The sequence below is a fragment of the Haliotis rubra genome, unplaced genomic scaffold (assembly GCF_003918875.1).
Source record: "Haliotis rubra isolate DU_JTF1 unplaced genomic scaffold, ASM391887v1 Scf2323, whole genome shotgun sequence".
NCBI classification, from domain to species: domain Eukaryota; kingdom Metazoa; phylum Mollusca; class Gastropoda; order Lepetellida; family Haliotidae; genus Haliotis; species Haliotis rubra.
In genome coordinates, this window is record NW_025766363.1 from 24,374 (window position 1) to 44,923 (window position 20,550).

The following is a 20,550-nucleotide window of genomic DNA, read 5'->3' on the forward strand; positions in this document are numbered from 1 at the left end:
GTAGTCATATTTTGATGGAGTTATCTATGGTGTCCTATAATTGCCATCGCGTGGCGCGTAAAAAAAGAACGACGTCGTGGGCGACGTCGTGGGCGACGTCGCATTAAAAAACGCTACGTCTTGCGCGACGTCGCTTTATAGCATATTTTTTCTTATTTATGGCGACAAAAATAGCGGGCGACGTCGCACTACATGTCACATCGTGTGTAATGGTTTTGTCCGTTATTGCGACAGTATACGCATGCGTGGTATATTTATGCACATGCGTGTTTTGAACAGCCGCCATTTGTGTCAACAGTATTTCGAACTTGTCAAGGTATCTATCTTTGAGATTCTTTTCAGCATCTTTATGAATTAATGAGTTATTTTGTAACTGTACATTAATCTGAATATTAGTTCATGTGTATATTAATGTGGTGTTTTAGTCACCTTTTGGAAATTCAGTACCTCTGCTTGTCTTTGATACGCAGCGAACTATGCCACCTACAGGCTACACATCGCTATCCATGATTTCCGCTGGGCCACGAAAAACAAGTAGGTTTCTATTTTATTCTTTCGTGATATTTAAGTATTAATTATTTGTGTTTCATTTACTGAATGTTAAGTTTGAAAAAAGCAGTCATATTCTTCTATTTTTACATTATGAAATTAATATGATAAACTACAATGTTCTCTGATAAATAATAATAATAATGCTAATTTTTGCGCCTTGGATCCAACGCAAGGCTGCATTCTGTGGATGAATTGCCTTGCCCAGAGACACAACACAGAATGATACCCAGGTCACAAATGTTTGGTGTCTCCAGCATGCTAACCACTACACCACTGTGCTCCACAACAAGAAATAAGTTAATCCAACGCAGACTTTTAATGAGCTTGGAAATAGTGTTGGTTTGTGCCGTAAAAAAACAACAAATTAATATTCACACACATCATGTCAATAACAATACTCGGTTTGTGCATTTTGAATTTCTTTATTTTTTCAAACAAAATTCATGTTAACAGGAGAAGAGCTGATCAGAGAGTATTACACAGCTGGCTTCACCCAAATCGAAATCTGTGCACTGCTTTACCTCAGACATGGTATAAATCTCAGGTATGTGGCAATACTTAAGAATAGATTTAGTGGTTCATTATATGTAAACGTAATAAATATGCATACTTAACATGGTTGTTATGATTCAAACTTGTCATACGTTTTCTACTTACAATGAGTCATTGTTCATAGGAAGTATGGAATAAAACCTCGACATAAAGATCATTATGTACTCTGCCCATCTGTAATAGATGAAAATATAACTACTATCAACATATCAATATCACATATAAATTTACGTATTTTGCTCTTCAAATAAAACCAGTGGATCCTTTATGAGGATCAGGGTGTTCCTTTCAAAATAATGTAAACGTTTTTCAGTATTCGTCATTTGAATCGCATCATGACTCAGCGTAGCATTCGAAGACATGTACATATGGAAGAACTTGTTGCTGCTGTTCAGGTACGGAGAAAGAGGCAGTGAAATTCAAAAGGTTTTAGTACTAGAATTATACAGTTCAACAAAGTAAGTATATCCATAACACAACTATAGACGGCGATGTAAACTCTTTTTTTTATCTATTTGGATGTAAAAAGAATTTGTAAATTCTATCATTGTCTTAGTATCGTTTTCATGACAATGATACCCAGAAAGAAATAGGCTCCGAGTTTTAACTTGTCGTCCTGCATATTCATTACTCAGTGAAAAACTCGGAGCCTATTCCTTTCTTTCACCCACTTAGTTGGCATATGCATCAGAACACAATGACTTTAATGTATATTTCACTAGCATGAGTGGAATAAGGATTCTTAGACTTATAAGTGCAAATGACATTGCATCATAGTGTGTCATTTTCATTTCCTGAATTTAGAGATAATTACCAACACATTTAACTCATGAGTTGGTCGCCTACGAGGTTGACCTCCACTGAGCGTTAGTTTTGAAAACTTAACACCTCAAAACAGGCCGAGTACCTGGTGAAATCTGAAAACAGTTAAAACAACATTGTATCAAAATGGGAATGAGGATGATGACGATGATATGGAGGGGGTGAGGGCCCTGATGATGAGCCTAAGCAGCCTGACTGTGTCAGGATCACAAGATCCTGCTCTGCTGCACATTACATTTTAACTATAATAATGATAATGGTTATGTCAATTTCATGTGTAATGCTTCCATTTTCACATGACTTCTGTTATTGCAGTATGAATTATCAGAGAGTGGTGCATATCTTGGGTGTCGCAGTATGTCAAGAAGACTTCTCTCAAGGCACAACATTCAAGCATCCAGGTGATATCTTGTTCATTTGTTCAATCATTGTATTGATAACATTCACATTTTTTCTCTGATGTAGAAAAGTATTTCGTTAGCTTGCCAATTAGTTTACACACGCATGTATATATCCGTGGTTAACAGCAACTCTGGTGATGATAGGCAAGGTGTTGCAATGAGGGCGCACAACCGATCTGTAGTGGACGTCCTCAAACACGTTAAGTTTATAAATGAACGAGGGTATTCTATATGTGGCACTAGACATGATAGGTAAAGTACTGTCGGAAATAGAAAACAACTGATTTTAGGCCTACTCTGTATCCCAAGAATTTACACAGTACAAATAGCATATGTCAAAATAACCCACATCGGCCTAACTGGGCGTTCAGCAGTGTGCATTCCAGCATTTCTAAAAAGCCCCTAGTTATGTCATTTAGAAAATATTGTGGGTCATGTCAAATTGATTTAACGTTTTAGCCATACGCTACTAGTTACTGGTATGAGTTCACTTCCTTCTTTAAACTTTCAATCCAGGTGAGATCAACACGAGAAACCGTTTTCAACACATTAATAAACAGTTGACATCAAAAAGTATTTGAAAAATATGAATAAATAATAAAACTATAAATGGACCCAATATCTATATTCATTGACAACTCAACCTAACATTCCAACACTGATTGAATAGTTATCTTAAACTAGCTGGCAGTCTGAGTTTTCCACCTGAAACTTTGAAAACAACTGGACACTTCATCCTTTTCATGTATAGTTGTATGTAATGTTGTGGTATTATGTTTAAGGTTAATGGCATACTTTACAATTATTGTGTTTAAGTGAGTGTGTGTTAAAATTTTAAGTCACATCGGCAATATTTCAGACAAATCGTGACTAAAACAAGTTCTAAATACATGAGAAATACAGAGTTGAATAAAAAAAATGTCAACAAAGCACAGTAGAAAACACTAGAAGATCACAGGTATGAATATAAAACTAGTTTGTAATGTATAACTTTCTTACTATTAATACTATTGAACATAAAAACAGGCTATAAATCGCCAACATCTGAGTGAGTGAGTTTAGTTTTAGGCCGCTTTTGGTAATATTCCAGCAATATCACGGTGGGGGACACTAGAAATGGGCTTCACACATTTATACCCATGAGGGCATTCGAACCCGTGTCTTCGGCGCAACGAGCTAACGCTTAAATAACCAGTAGGCTACCCCACCCGCCCCGACAACAACTGAAGGTAGATCACCTTACTAGTTACAAATTCTCAACCTGAACTTAACCATACCCCATAAACAGTGTGTATTTGGTGGGTAATGCACATCTTACGATTTGCTGCTAATGTGAATGATAGCCACTGGCAAAGATGGAACATCATATTTTTTTCGAAACCAAACACGAGTTCAAAGCATGTTCAGACTGATATCGGCGTTTTAGAGCTCATGTCTACTCCATGGCAACAAAAGTGAAACTTCAACATGCAAACCGATGGGTTCACTCATCTATCTCAACCAATTTTACTAAGCGCCTTGTGTTTTCTTATTACATTTGCATATTTTGCACAATTATTCTAAACACGTCATGAGCTGAATCCAGAGAACTTAAACACATTTCGGCGAGAATAGGTGTATTGTTGTTTTTCAACGACGTACTTGCCAGGCCAAAGCAAACTCGTCATGCGTTTCATATTTGCATTTATGGATGCACCTACACCATCCGCCCATACCTGTACAGTGCGACATTTTAAATGGGCGCGGCCTAGAATGAACACTGGGTCAGTGGGATGCATAATATCATATCCGGAAAAGCATGTTTACTCGTAAAATGGCACGAATAGATGCTGAAAACAATAGATCAGAGGTCATCTCAAAGACACCAGCACCAGGGGGCATCTAAAAGACATTTTATGCTTTTTCATGTGTGTTGAATATGTCTCATCTTTTTATTTTAACATTTTATGTGTAAATTGGAAATTGTTATGACATGCAGGGGCGGTGGGGTAGCCTAGTGGTTAAATCGTTGGCTCGTCACGCCGAAGACCCGGGTTCGATTCCCCACATGGGCTCAATGTGGTAAGCCCATTTCTGGTGTCCCCCGCCGTGATATTGCTGGAATATTGCTAAAAGCGGCGTAAAACTAAACTCAGTCAGTCAGTCAGTGTTATGACATGCCCCAGTTTAATTCCCCTACATGATTATCTTATCTAATATCTTTATCCCCCAGCCCGAACCCAAGCACCGTCTGCAACACCCTCTCAACATATAATTAATAAGTTATGTTCTTGCATTTGAGCCTTTCGGTAACTCATAGTGGGAGTCACTGTTTACGGTAAAGTGGAACACCTTTTTATGGATAGACAACTTCTTTGTTGCAGTAGTAGTTGCGACGTTTCGGTGTAGACCCTAACACCGTTATCAAGCAAATGAAACATACATTTTGCACAAGGAGAAATATATACATGTACATGACGGGTATTGGTTTATACAATAGAAGATGTTGATGTACGGTGTTGACATGAGAAATGTTGGGATAGGAAATGATTGTGGCAACTACTACTGCAACAAAGACGTTGTCTATCCATAAAAAAGTGTTCCACTTCATCATGCCAGCTTCTAAATGCCACTACGCAAGGGTTGTCCAGACGGGGTAGGAGCTTATGTTCCATCCACTCAAGGAACATCTCACCGTTCATCTCCTGGTGATAATCATCAGATGAGGATTTGGCCTCAAAGATGAGTTCGCACCCGTCAGTGAGGCCAGAGTCGTTTACAAGCGTGAAGCAATACCGTATGGAATGGTTGTTGCATGTACCATCTGGCGGTAGCCACATGTAATGCGCATAGTGAATCTTGTTCACCCAGGTCGCATGAAGGTATACTATCTGAAAACCCAACTCCTTGTATGCGGCGATGCTTCTGAGATAGTTTCACCTGAGAGTGTATTGAATACTTTTCACGAAACACTCCACGATCATCTTCGCTTGCTTTATAGACAGACAGACAGACAGACAGACAGACAGACAAAATAGTTTATTTATGTGTCACATGAATGTACATGTCAAAAAAATGGCAACGGTAAAAAGACATAGAAAAATACAGACACCAGGCCAGATGGCCAATGAGTCACACTAGACAATATGTGCATAAAATGTATAGAATATAAGATTAAAACATTAAGAAGTAAGTTTATAACTAAACCCCATTTCATTGAAAGCAGTTACAAGAGTTGTTCTAGATACATTAATGGTATCATTGATCTCTTCCCTGATGGTACGAAGGTTGGTGGTATCTTCCTGTCATACAACTTATATACTACTCTCCTTATGATCCCCTTATCAAAGCTATCCAATTTGTGTTTGCGTCTTGGTTTTGCTTTTGACACCACCCCTGTTTATGCCAGAACTACAGATCCGAAAGACTCACACCATTTAATATAAAGTTTATTCAGTACAAGGCATAGTTGTCATGTTCATTCCATATTTCCATCGTTAACGTTGTGGCTTTTGGATGTACTGGTGACAGTTTGGCAATATAATCTTGACGACATTAAAGTCCACATGTCAAGGGACGGTTAGAAACTGTCAGCACAATACTCCACAAATCCATGAATTATGGTAACATTTAAGCTGGTCTCTTCCATTAGCCTGTATACCAACGTTTATTAAATGGCGAGGTTCAGAAACTAGAAAAGAAACAACAGATACCTTACTAAATATGCTTTTACAAAGGGTACCATTAAAACAGTTTCTCAAGCAAATTAATTACTTACAGCAGCAGAACGTTTAGGCATAATTACTGCTAGGTTAGAAGTTATTGTGGCTGAATAATAATTCAAATGAAAACATGAAATTAGAATAGAATTTTTCTGCAATCAAATCCTATTCAATAAGCATGAGCATGATCAAAACTATTTACAAAATACGTCATTACTCAAATACCTTAACAATTGAAACATAACCTCAAATATACTTAAAATAAACGTACATCTGTGTTCCAACAATCTTGTCAACATTTACACATCTGTACATCATGAGGCTTTCAACTGTTGTGCCATGTGGCTGGATTACATGAACTGCACATGCTTTTTGGTCACATGACCAAACAATGCTCAAGCACCTCTCTAAACTTTCTGCTAGGCTCTTATGAAAATGAATTACATGAAAAGGCAAATGAAATTCCTTCTTTATTTTGGGGTAACTTGTTAGAATATAATTGAAATGTAATCACAGAAAACTATTTTGGAAAAGAAAATTATGAAAACAATTTGCAATTAGTATTGAAAACAAAATCTGCATTCACAACCCCTCCTACCTGTTTGTTTTATAGTCCAAGAGCCCGGGGGTGATTTTTGTACCCAGAGAGGCCAAAAAAGTTTGAACTTGTATTCTAATTGCCTCACGAATCCAAACATTTCAGTCTTACAAATCAAAGGCTAGTGTTTTATCTAAGAAAGAAAAGGTAAGGGTAATTCTACAAAATCACTTAATTTCTTAATCACTGTAAATACGGTTTTCAGAAATAGTTAGAAATTGCTTTTGAGTGTTCGTACACGAAATAAGACACTTTTTAAAGTGGAATAAATCAGCAAAATTTCTTCATGATACAACACAGGTCATCAGGCAAGTAAAACACACACGCATGCACCCACACACACCAGCTGACGTTATAGAAGATAGAAGCGACAAAACCCTTTCCACATCCATTACAAGTCTCTGCTAAAAAGGAGAGACAATTGTACCATTGTCACTTTATTCTGTAATAGTAATCAAAACCGTTAATGAGACTTCTCACATTCATATTTTTGTATTTCTGAATGCATGGGCTACCTCATCACAGATCATACTCATCATCAGTATAAGAGTCAGTGTCACCTCCTCCAGCATCAACCTCATCTGATTCTTCAGGGTCTGAAAAAAGCTACTCGTTTGTCTTGTGATGCATTTAAGTACATGTGGTCCTTCACACCATAAAGGGACGGTGGGGTAAATATGTGTTTTTCGCTCAAAGATCCGAGTTTGATTCCCACATGGGTACAATCTGTGAAGAACATTTCCGGTGTCACCCGCCGTGATATTGCTGGAATACTGCTAAAAGTGGAGTAAAACTAAAAACACACTCATACCATACAAGTTGAATATCAGGTGTATATTGAAATTGAGGAATAACAGTCCCCACAACAGTTCCTTGATTAGCGGTAAACACACAACATGTATCTTCAAGTAAAGTCTTATGGAGTCTAAAATGTTACCTCTCCATTCATCTGCCAAAAATCGGAAGAAGTATGAATTAAAACATCAATGCATTTGTTAATTTGGAATGCCTGTTCTGACCTGGACCACTGACCACAGTGCCTTCTGCAGAAGCTCCACGCTGTCTTCACTCAGTGTCCTTTATTGATGGACTTGCATAAGTGTCACACACAAATTCTACTCGGGTTCCATGTTTGCAGAGTATCTGCAGGATGAACTTAGCAATGTCTTCATATCTTGAAGGAGGGTTTGAAAGAGACTGCATGACAAACATTCCATCAATGACACACACGTGAATGGTATATGGGCTAAAGCCACAGCTTTGATTTTAAGACTGATTTTTTGGATTCGTGAGGCAATTTTACATCAGAAATCATGTTCAAACCTTTTTGGCCTCTCTCGGTACAAAAATCACCTCCGGGCTCTTGGACTATTTTTATTTACTACTAAATACACCTTCCCATATAGCAGGCACAGGACTGCACTAGTTCTATGATATACCCTGTCATATCAAGTCATGATTGCACACAACACAGTGTGAAACATAGTGATAGTGAGACTCCGTGGTAGCTACACCCTTAATAGTTTCAGCATTAACGTTATTATTTTTACGTCAGCTATCGTTTCTAATGAAGCTAAGTCTAATTTCAAAATGGGCATTTAAAAATCGTTTTTTGTAATACAATATCATCGCACACTAATTTGCATAAAGCCATGGTCTGTCCCATATACACGTCGCTTTGGACTTTCTGCACTAATCACTCCTCAGCAAAGTCCTTTTTTCACGTTTCCTATCTCCCTATATGTGAATGTAGTTAGGCCGAACTTAGTTTAACAGATATTTAACACGTTCATATATAGTAACTACATCAATTGTAGATATAAATGTGAAAACAAAAAGTATTTTTCCTATTTCCCACTGTACTTTTGTAAAATAATTGTTATTGTTAGTGTCAAGTTTAAAATAACCCTAACTTGTATAACAGTGAACGTTAAGTGAACGTTAAATGGACTCGTAGTGTTAGTGTTACATGGACTCGTAGTGATTAAAGTGTGTTACATGGACTCGTAGTCATTACAGTGTGTTACATGGACTCGTAGTCATTAAAGTGTGTTACATGGACTCGTAGTGATTAAAGTGTGTTACATGGACTCGTAGTGATTAAAGTGTGTTACATGGACTCGTAGTCATTAAAGTATGTTACATGGACTCGTAGTGATTAAAAAGTACATGTTTGAAATTAGGAGTTGGAGGTAGGTAGGACGTCAATTAAATGAACTAGAAATACGTTGTTCTGTAACAGGAAAGCTTTACATGAATAAAAGTTACTGTACGTAATCAAATGATGATATGTAATAAACATTTAACATGATACTTCTGTATCTTGAACTGGAGCATGTCGTTATTTCTTCGCTGTTCAGAATACATACACGTGTTAGCCTCAATGACATCTTCTGAGCACAACATACAAACAACTCAAATGCATACGTTTTGTATCAGAAATTCTGTGAATATGTACCATGACGTACTTACAGTTCTTATCTTTATCAGGGATGCCGTTCTCCAAATTCAGCATGAATTGGATCCTGAAGGGGTGCAACTTCGAAGGTACCATCGGCTTTCAAGGCGGGTTTATCGCAATGCGGGGCCAAACTTTTTGATCCATCTTGATGGATATGATAAACTGAAGCCCTATGGTTTTGCGATTCATGGATGCATGGATGGGTGAGAACATATATCCTATTTTCAATTATCCGCAATTATGTGTAAAGTTTGTAGACAATATTGTTTAAACCTCAACCTGTGTCAAGATAACAACAAAATAACATTGTTTCATTAGTTCTCTCACAGTAAATGAATTCACTTCTGTTTTAAGTTACTCAAGACGAATCCTTTGGTTGAGGGTGTCAAACACAAACAACGACCCAGGGGTCATTGCTTCCTATTTTTTGGACTACCTGAAAGAGATACAAGGTAAAAAAGGTGGCCATAGTTTGAACAAGTAGAGCTCTATGGAAATGTTTTTAACAATTTGTTTTAAAAATATATAGAAACATCAGGTTTGGTGGTGACTTCTATTGTTGAGGATGTTGCCTTCGTGATTTATTTTGCTATTTTGGATAAATGTTAGCAGTTACAAAGTCTCTTTGTCAACTTGATTTCTCACATAGCCCATGTTTTAGTTGTCTCATACCGTCTGACACTACTATGCAGGTGTACCAAGGTGTATCAAGATGGACGAAGGGACAGAGAATGGTGTAGTTGAAAATATACAAAAGGCGTTTCGTTGGTTCCACGGGGATGAAAGATGTGGAGACCGGAGTGTGATCACAGGATCATCCCACACAAACCAGGTTAATGAACGTTTATGAAACAGGCAGACATCCGCAACCCCAACTGACAATTTGTTTCAGCTACCAGTAATTAATAATACGGATTTACCATAACGTAAAACAAGCAGAGGTACATGCCTGTGTTTATGTGTGGTTAAATGTAATCATATCTTTAAATTGGAATAGTCGTTATTTACATTTCATATTACACTGTTATAACTTGAAAAGTAACACACTCGACAACAGCAATCTGTTGTAACACGTATGTATTTTGCTAAAAATGCTTGTTGTGTTGTGGTATTTTAATCAATGTACAAGTGGGCATATCGTGTCAAAGATTACTAAAATCAAGCATATAAATTCGTCAAAATTAGGTGAGTAATGTGTATGTTGCAGTGAAAAGTGAGCTTTTAAAGGAATGAAATACAACAAGTTGCATAATATTGTTAAGATGCAAGAACGTTAGCTCAGAATGTAGAGTGAACAATAACATAAATTGTTCAGACACCTTCTTTCACTACATAATGACGAGGGTTTGGGGTTTTAGCTGGTTGTAAGTTTTGTATTTGATCATTGAAATAATTATAGTAGTATCTGTAAAGTGCGACATTATAATTGTCAATTGTGCGTGAGAAGTTATTTGTTCTGTGTTTCTGGTGAATACGTTTAACTGAGTACAACCTGTAAATGTTTCAGCTTTCGATACAAGCTATGTATTTTATGCGCTTTCTTTCTGTCCCAAGAGGATTGAACGATGGTGGAGAACACAGCGTTGTGGAGGGATAGCCTACTGGATCGACCTCTTCAAGGACAAAGTTCAGGAAGGCTGTGTCATTACATCCAACCGTTTGCACATGTACGCAAAATGAATTATGAATACGAATAGTTAATTAATATAAATAAAAATATAAATAACTGACGAGGCTGAAGACGTATCGCCCATAACAATTTGTTTAGAAATCTGTGTAACATATATGTCTTATTTTTCTGTCCATTTGCATATATTATAAATTGAAATAGTAGGTTTCTAACAAGTCTTTTAACAAAATCAATCCTAAAAGAAAATCCATGTAAAACTTTACAAAGTAGAATTTTTAACTTTATTTCAGTGAATGCTTAAGGTTCTGTTTCACTGATCTAATTCAAGAGGAACTGAACCACATTTCCATTGACTGGAATCAGCACAGGGTAAGAAGGATGCGTATCGCTGAGAGTCCCCATGGGAAGCCAGACATCATGTTCTTCATGCCGGAAGTATATGGTAGGACAGTGTTGAATTACGTTAAAATTTAACATTAACTGTCTGACAATACGGGTGCTGAACTAGAACTGTGAAAACTTCTTAGGTCAAACAGGTGTTCTAAATATTTGTTTCAATATTTGAAGAGGGATGTTGTGGAAGTTGTATCTGATACTACTCTAATTTGTAGGTTGACTTAAATATATTTAGTTAATATTTCGAAATATATACACAGACAATTTTGCTTTTATTTTAAGGAACACATGATTATAAATTCCCGGCGTCGGTTGACGACATCAGGGCAGCTGAACTGTTAACAACCACTCGACCCCTTGACAGAGGATGCTCACCAGAGTTCAATAATCTGTGCCGTGTACTGATCCATCAGTTTGGGAGACATATGCCTCAAACAGCACATGAAGGACTTGAACTTTACAATTGGTTACTTCAGAAATTGGGAAACTAACTCGATATCTTTCATTTCTTTGTGTAATATCGAGTCATATATGGTAAAACATAAAGTCAACATACCATTTTTTGTTATGCAGGACTCTCATCATTTGACCCAATAAAAACAAAAACAATATTAATGCGTGTGTACTTTAATATATTGCACGATAAGCAACAACCGCCACATTCACATTAGCATTTCCAGTGAGACACTTTTTACTTGTGTTTAAGAAAGACCAATTATGATATCCTGGTAAAACAATGAACATATCCTTTTCGACCTTTAAAGTACGATACATACAGTTTGGAAGTTGAATGTTTCAATACCTATGCAACATCTATTGAATAGAACATCATATCTGTTCAGATAGGTTTCCTAACCCAGGAGCCGATACACAATATTAACACTACACTTTTAACTGTAAAATGTAGGAGGTATTCCGTAAAACGTAAACTTGTAAAATACAACTTATAATATGTGTGTTATCATGTGACCTTATTTTCTGTCACAGTAAAATGAACTTAAAAGGACTCGCAAACCAACCATAAGCTGGGAGAGTATCGTCAATGCTACTTTAGCACACATAATCACACCAAATGAAAGATAAAATGAATTTGGAGAACATACATCCAATTCCACTTCACGTTGTATTTAAATCATGACGATTTTTATGTGTTTATATACACAGGTGTAACAGGCCACATTAGCCCCTTCCACATTAAACCCGGGTATAGTTTGGCCCAGACCAGAGTATACCCATGAAATACACTGCCCTATGCCAAACTATACCCGGTGTGTAAAACAGCCTAGGCTAGACTATGCCCCTCCAGGTCAGAGTATACTATATAAGGTTGTGACAGTATTTACACAGTATATTTACTCCTTCATGTTTACAACTGGGCACATTTGGTATGGCACATTATTGTATTTTTATAAACATGTAACACTACAACAAAAACCCTGTAAATCTACCATATCTACTGTCCTTTGTATCACAGTCTTACGGATCAACATATTAACAGCTAAATTCTATTGGGGAAAAGGTTAATACAGTTTTTGATAAAATGCTATGATAGTTGCATTTAGTCTCATTCAAACGTCATTGTATTTCACGAGATGACAAATGCCACTTATGAACTTAATTGTATTACAATGAAAAACATCTTGCTGTTACACAGCCAGGAAGCGAAAGTAGACAGAAATAGCAATGATGCAATCAAATGTATGGTGACAGTGTGCTCAGTTCAACACACAGACAGACAGTAGTGTTTGGCACCAAACTCCTACAGTTGTACACCTTTGACAACTCTGGAAGAACAACTTAATGCACAACTTTTTATGTTTTACACTGCAACACCACAGAAGTATTCCCAGCAGATGCACAATCTGCCATCACTGCCACACAGAATGTTGGGTTGTGATCATGATCATTTTGATATTGTTATCAGCGTTAAACTTTGTATTTTACATATACAGTAGTGAGGACTTGGAATCTGAAGTTCCAGCACATTATACATTATGAACTTTTTTCACAGTTGTCTTACGTTGTTTGAGGAATATTTTTATATTTAATGTGTAAACACTACTGATAAGTGTAGTAGTGATCTTTGATCTTTTATTGATTGTGGCTTCCCTGGTTGAAGTAATAAAAGTCTGTATAATAAACACTTCTGACATCATAGGGGTATAATCTTCTGACCTGGGAAAAGTGGATGGGAGTCAGGCCAAGGTCAGGTCACCTTAACCCAGGTATATCTTAGCTGGGCTATACTGGGGGGTATAATCTGTCCTGTGAGGTATGAATTGGTCCCCGGAGTATAAATTGGCCTAGGACATAATATACCCAGGGTACATTCTAGCCTAGGCCGTTTTAACCCTGGGCATAGTTTGGTCTAGGGTATACTTTGGCCTGTTACAAAGAAATCTTTTCATGATTTAAGAATATTCTTATGATTAATGTAACCAAATAATAATCTTAACTAAGAGTTTTCTCTCTCACAAATTATGCGTTCGTGAAGACAGTTCCAACTTCCAAGGAAAGCATCATCACTTCCTTGAAGGACTGGTATACTTGAAGCACTGGGACCCTCAGTGAATTGGCACATGTGTTGGCATATGGTGTGCCGTCGTAGGAGTCGATCCCTGGATGGGAGAACTCCAGTCTCAGTTGGGGCCAGAAGCCCAAGGGTGGGACTTCGTCCAGACCAGTCACAAACGCTAGGAGTTTTCCCAGTGACTGAGTTTCTAAAAAATAAAAGAATCGTGACTAAATATATACTTTCATTTTGGTAAATCGTATGCCCCGATACAGATACCTCTATTGTGCAATTACTGTGAATTGCTTTAAAACATCTAATGTAATTTGCTATTAAATTTCACAAAAGTAAGAAGTACTTTTCGTTTCTTAGGAAAATACAAAAGGTTGTATTCGTAACAATTTTGTAACAAGGTTATTTATATGCAATGAAACAAGTCAAATTATTTCACTAACCGTTGTTACGAGGGCTGGTCAAAGAGTTCTAGGCCTACATAACTTCTATGCATCTGGAGTTTTTAAATCTTTTGCACTTAATAGATCAGATAAAAACATTTCAATGTATTTTATTCCATTGATCAACTCGAGTGAACGCAACAGGTCCCTGAAACATATAGGGGCCAGTATAGTTCTACTGTAATAGGAGAGAATGAGCATCGTGCTGCTATCAAGTTCTTGACTCTGAAAGGTTGTTCTCCATCGGAGGTGCATGCATGTTTGCTGAAGGTGTATGGGGATGATTGTCCTTCATATTCCATTGTTAAGCGCGATGGGCTGCAGGAAGAGCATAGATGATGACCGCAGGGGTGCACGTCCCTCAACAGCCATTAATGAAGATTGAATCTCAGTAAAGGCTTTGGACAAATGTATTCTTGCATACCTACGTGTGACTATTGCAGAACTTGAACGAGAAACAAGTCTTAGCCAAGGATCAATTCACACTATTATTCATGACCATTTGTTCATGAACAAGATATCCGCGTTATGGGTCCCCAAGTGTCTTAATGCCTATTTGAAGAAAAAAGATATTTCAAAGGAACATTTAGAATTGATTGAGCAAGATTTTGATGATAATAAAAGTAGATTAGTGACAGGGGATGAGACATGGATCTGTCATTTCGATCCGGAGTCAAAACGTCAAACCATGGAGTGGCACCACCACACTTCTCCACCACACTTCTCATCCTCTCCAAGTTCAAATCTTCAAGGTCAGTGAAGAAAGTTATGGCCTCTGTGTTCTGGGATGTGGAGGGTATCATCCATGTTCATTACCTGGAGAGCCAGAAGCTGGTACCTACTATTCTGTGTTACTCAACAGATTGAGGGCTTCTATCAAAGAGAAGAGCCATGGTATATTGAGGGCTGGAGTTCTGACTTAACATGATAATGCCTCGTATAACACCTCCCTACTTACAAGGGATGCTGTACATCAGCTTCCTTATCCTCCATAATCACATGACTTAACTCCAAGTGACTGCCACCTTTTTCAAAAATTGAAAGAACATATCCGTGGAACATGCTGTGTAGATACTGAAAGCTGCTGTAAACGAGTACTGATTATGCGGAAAAATAAAATAATAAAATGTGACCAAAGAGTTCGTCGTCTATGTTGGGCCTAAAACGTTTTGACTAACCCTCGCATCTCCAGTTAAATCGTGTTTGTTGAGAATCTATATGCCAATGTTAATTAATTTAATTCCCAGTTCTATTAATATTATTGAAGAAATAGTTTTAATGATTCTTCCCATTTGGTATGAATTATCCAATAAAACAAACAATTAAGAGTATGTAGGTATGTAGGTATATGTGTGTGTGTGTGTGTGTGTGTGTGTGTGTGTGTGTGTGTATTGGGGCGGTGGGGTAGCCTAGTGGTTAAAGCGTTGGCTCGTCACGCCGAAGGCCCGGGTTCGATTCCCCACATGGGCACAGTGTGTTAAGCCCATTTCTGGTGTCCCCCCGCCGTGATATTGCTGGAATATTGCTAAAAGCGGCGTAAAACTAAACTCAGTCAGTGTGTGGGTATTGCTGCCATTATATATAATATTATTAATATATATATATTTATTATATATATTATTTCACAAAACGTTGCAACAAGTGGCTACAGCTGCACGAACCTTCTAAATCTTGCAGAAAATCTCTCCAGTGAACCTGTGTTTTCAATTCCTGTTGGAAATGATTGCTGCCAGGTTCACTGAAGATGACAGTAAACAGACTGTCCACTTGCACTGCATCAACTTCAGGTCTGTCTGTTGCAGTGAAGAAACCTTTCATTGTTCTTGGGTACTTTTCCATCTGGTTAAGTACATCAAGGGTGCGAAGTCCATCCTTGAACCTACACACATTCAAACAATATAAAATAAGAGTGATCAGGAGATTACAAACCCCTCTGTCGTCCACCATAATAAAACAAATTCTCTTTTGGTAACAAATCGCAAAAGACTTATTTGTGCAAACTAGGATGTCACATCATCAGTACAGGGCCCAAACATGAAAATTAGCAAACTTACTTTATGAGATAGATATGGTATTTATCTACAAAAGACAAATATGGTGTGTATGACATAATATTCATGTTCTTTAGGAAACGGAATCAATTTAGTAGTGTTTCTGTTCATTCCGAAACTGCAGCTCGAGTTACAGTGTGACGTCATAAAGTTTGTACTGATACCGTGGTGACATTGTTACGTGGCTTGACTAGTCATTATAACAAGTTATATCCACGGTGTCTACTTCTGTGTATTTAACTGATAGAACACTGGCAAATAAATAATAAGACAAGACACTACTCGTTGCTTACTGTTCAATCACGTCCCGTTTTCTCTTTACAACGATATGCGTTGTCAATGCCTGCACAAGTTCCTTCTGTTTTACATATCTTGACAAGGACAGGGCACCTATGAAATCCACTATGTCCTGCACACATACCAACGCCTCCAAAAATCCTGCTTCATCCGTGGCATCCGCTATCTAAAATAAGAGCTTTCACATTATATACAGCTGGTAAAAAGACTTTAGTTAAGCAATGTTCATGTTGATTCTTCGTAGGTGATTACATTTGTACCCAATGTGTTTGCACATTAAAAGATACATAGACACTTCACTCAAACACACCCAACAGAATGATACCAGATATCATGCTGCACGTGGATAGTGAAATCCGCGAAGGTACTGCCGACTTGCACCTAAGACAAATTTCAGAGCACATTAAGTCGGTGATCAGCAGATTGTTATCCAAACATTGGGTGATGTGAAGGACAGACCTCGTCATGGTCGAACCTAGGAAGACCAGTTCATGTGACGATCGTCGTTTGGTTAGAATGGCGAACGGTAATCCTTTTCGTTCAGCTTACCAGTTATGCCAAGAATGGACACAATCAACAGGCGTCAACGTGTTACGTGAGTTAGTGATTAAACGTCTTGTGGCAGTTGGATTAAGGGCTCGAAGACCAATCAAACGCCCACGTCTGACACCTAGGCATATGCAGGACAGACCACACGGATAGACAACGTCAAAACTGGAACATTCGAACTTAGCGACGACTAATTTGGACGGATGAGTCACGCAACAACTTGCACATCAAGGTGTGTACGACGGTTGTTTACGTGTCAACCAAGCATAAGCTGAACCTGATCATGGAGTGTGTCCTTCCAAATGTCGCTGAGGGCGGCGACTCCATCATGGTATGGGCTGTATTCACATATGACGAGAAGGTGGACATCAAGGTTGTCCAAAGAACAATGACAGGGTTAAAGTATCACAGTGAGATTATCAAAAAGACAGTTATTCCTTTCCTTCACGCCATACCTGACACAACATTCATTTACCAAGATGTCAATTCTCGCCCACATCGCGCTATAGTTGTTCAGGAAGCCAAACAAGTGCACATAATTGAGTTCCTTCATTGGCCAAGTCAGAGTCCTAATCTCAACCCGACAGAGCATGCATGGGATGAGACGTGTAGGCAAGTAAACCGGTGTGATCAACCTCTGACCAACTTACTGGCCAACTCTGACCTCGGTACAGCTTAGAAATGCTGTACTGAATGCTTTAAACAAGTTACCAATGAGATTTATGCGTAATCTAGTGCTCTCTATAAGGCGAAGATGTCAGGAGGTGATAAACAGCTGAGGTTATACACCCATTACTGAGGGTCATTATGTAAATTTTGACTTGTGAAAACTGTGTCATCAAACAGTCCATACCTTACAGTTTGTGTTGAACACTCACATATCCCACCTTACACATAAAAGTTTTCCTGTGTGCCCAAATTTTGTTAGATTTATATTTGCCTACAAATTTACCATTTCAACATTATGCAAATTAAAAGTACACCATAATGACTGGAGTTTGTCTTGTAATGACGTTTAGTATCTTTGGAGTATTGGTTGATAGAGATACACCAATATGCGAGTCGTTATTAAGCGTTAGCAGTGAAATTGGCATAAAGTGATAATTATGGGGTTGCGTAACCTTTTACAATCAATATACATACATACATACATACATACATACATACATACATACATGCATACATACATACGTACATACATACATACATACATACATACATACATACATATATCCAAACATGTCTTTATTAATTTTTGTATGTGACGTATGCAGTATATCAATAACAATTTACAACGACAAAAATTAATCGTATTCTTTACCCGTTGCACTTTTTCTTTTAAATCCGGGTCATCAATGTCATCAGGTGACACTGTTGGTGTTCCAATTAACATGGAATAAGTCTATGGAGAAAAGAAGCGAGGGAGTGGTCCGCCATGGATAAGGATGTAAGCAATGATACGTCCTGCCATAAAATATCCTGCCTTTCTCCTCGGCTGTAAAAATATAGAACTGACTAGTTTACTTAAAAAAGGAGTAATATATGTTGAACATGAAATCAGTGATTAGAGATCAATAGCAGTACAACTGCATCACAATAGGTTATTGCCCGATTTTCCAATCCATGACTTGTCCAAACCCATACAACTGGAGTTCATTATCAGTTTTCATCGTAAAGTCAAAACTAAAGATCACTGTATTTGTCTTGATTCAATATTGCAATGATTTTATATGCTCTGTGTCAAATCATGACACCTTTACCTATCTATGCTACAAAATTTGGTACTAATCGAACCATACACATCTCTTCTGGCGAAATATGTCTTTGTTCTGTTTATTCAAGAATATTTAAATGGAAGTGTTTAGATATTTCATTTCAGATTCGCTGTTTATATAGATATTATAGACTTATATAAGTATTATATTTTTGTATTAAGGTTTGTTGTTAAGGCATATACCTGCAACATCAACCTGGATGTTCCGACTGTCAGGTGGACCTGTGAAAATACAGGAGTCCCGGAGCTCTCGAAGAGCAAGTCTCATGATTTCCCTGGACGGCCCCCCATCGTCAATCCCATTCTCGCCCGAAAATCTAACACTGAGCTGACTTTCTTCTTTAAAGGATGCCCTTTGAAATCCACGCTTGGCTCCAGATAGAAGGTCATCCCTCGACACATTAATGATGTTCTTCCGTCCCTCTGTGTTGATTTTAGGACCCGAAGGCTTAATGAGAATGCTTTCTTGAGTCTCATCTCTACAAGTGGATATGATTCCGATATGTTGTATTTACGTTACCTCTCAATTATGGTTTAAACTGTTACTAGAATATTAGTAAACAAAAATAGAATTTTAAAATAAATGTATCCAGCCGCCCCCCTTTCTGGAACGCCTTGTGAAAACAAGAATAATGGTTATTTATAACTAAGTTGATATTACGCTGCCTGTAATAGTATCGATCCCATGCAATATTCGAACCAACATCCTCAAAGTTAAGCACTTAATTGCCATCACTGAGGATGCCAGCCACCAAGGCTTTCGTTATTTCATTACAGGAGGTTACTCAATCCCGATTTATCTCTATGGAAACAAAAGAAATGAAGAAATGTAAGGCAAACAGTTGATCACTTTATCTTTAGAAATTAATTTTTAAACAGCAAATATGCCTCACCAATTACGATAATGTTTTCTTTATTATACAATATCCAGTATCAGGAGGATCTTGGGTCGATGAACTTGCGATGGGGCTATACGACGACGTAGATGGTGTGGCTGGGTCGATCCTATTTGAAACATGGCTAGATCGGAAAAGCACCGTCGGTGTTCCAGAGTCAATGAAATCTTCGTCATCTAAGACATATAATATATACATAAAATATATATTATGTATTGTTTTCGTTGTTGCTGATATCTTCATCATTAAAAAAGTAAGAAAGTAACATGTCTGGGTAATGCTGGTTGTGTTCATCATCAATTTAGACCCTTGTGGTTAAGTATTTATTCTAATTAATTGTTTTTCAATCAGATTCAGAAGTATTTTGTAAAATAATGATGCTATTAAAAGGACTTCATGGCTATAACAATCATCATTGTGGAGTAGGTATGAGATAAGATGGAAATGAGTAGAGTGAGTTTAGTTTTACACCGCACTCAGCAATATTCCAGCTATATGGCGGCGGTATGTAAATAATCGAGACAGAACTCCAGTGATCAACAGCATGAGCATTTATCTATGCATTTGGGAACCGATGACACAGGGGGTATAAGCACAAATACGCCATTTTGTTGACCTGTGGTAAACACCTGGCTGACCTCATTCATTTCACCGGGATAATAAAGAATATTTTATTTAAGACTGAAATACTGAACAAACGTTCTATATATTAGCAATAGAAATTACCTGTGTTAACTCCAAGTACATATTCTGTACCCGTCGATCTGTAAACGAAGGCAATTGTCGTAAACAGTTAGAAAGACCCTTAGCAGAAATGATATAAATAACTTTATCTAGTCTTGCACCTTTGATTTTGGAATAATAGGAAGATATATAGTTTTATGGACCATTAATGAAAATACG

At 37.6% G+C, this 20,550-nt stretch overlaps 2 protein-coding genes across 2 annotated transcripts; one reads left to right on the forward strand and one right to left on the reverse strand.

The window, feature by feature from the left end:
- Positions 1-475: 475 nt before the first annotated feature.
- On the forward strand, positions 476-11,724 carry LOC124278183. The gene is made up of 10 exons (XM_046713918.1): positions 476-534; positions 1,006-1,096; positions 1,418-1,499; positions 2,242-2,327; positions 9,117-9,290; positions 9,442-9,539; positions 9,780-9,919; positions 10,642-10,754; positions 11,008-11,159; positions 11,396-11,724. The coding sequence occupies exons 1-10, from the start codon at positions 477-479 to the stop codon at positions 11,602-11,604; spliced, it is 1,203 nt and encodes a 400-aa protein (XP_046569874.1). The 5' UTR covers position 476; the 3' UTR covers positions 11,605-11,724.
- Positions 11,725-13,218: 1,494 nt separating this feature from the next.
- Positions 13,219-19,230, reverse strand: LOC124278184 (G2/M phase-specific E3 ubiquitin-protein ligase-like; the record flags this gene model as incomplete). Its single annotated transcript, XM_046713919.1, has 5 exons — positions 13,219-13,833; positions 15,742-15,959; positions 16,425-16,594; positions 18,348-18,472; positions 18,935-19,230. Coding segments are annotated over 5 exons (1,051 nt in total), but the record flags the coding sequence as incomplete, so codon positions are not given.
- Between the last annotated feature and the right edge of the window lie 1,320 nt (positions 19,231-20,550).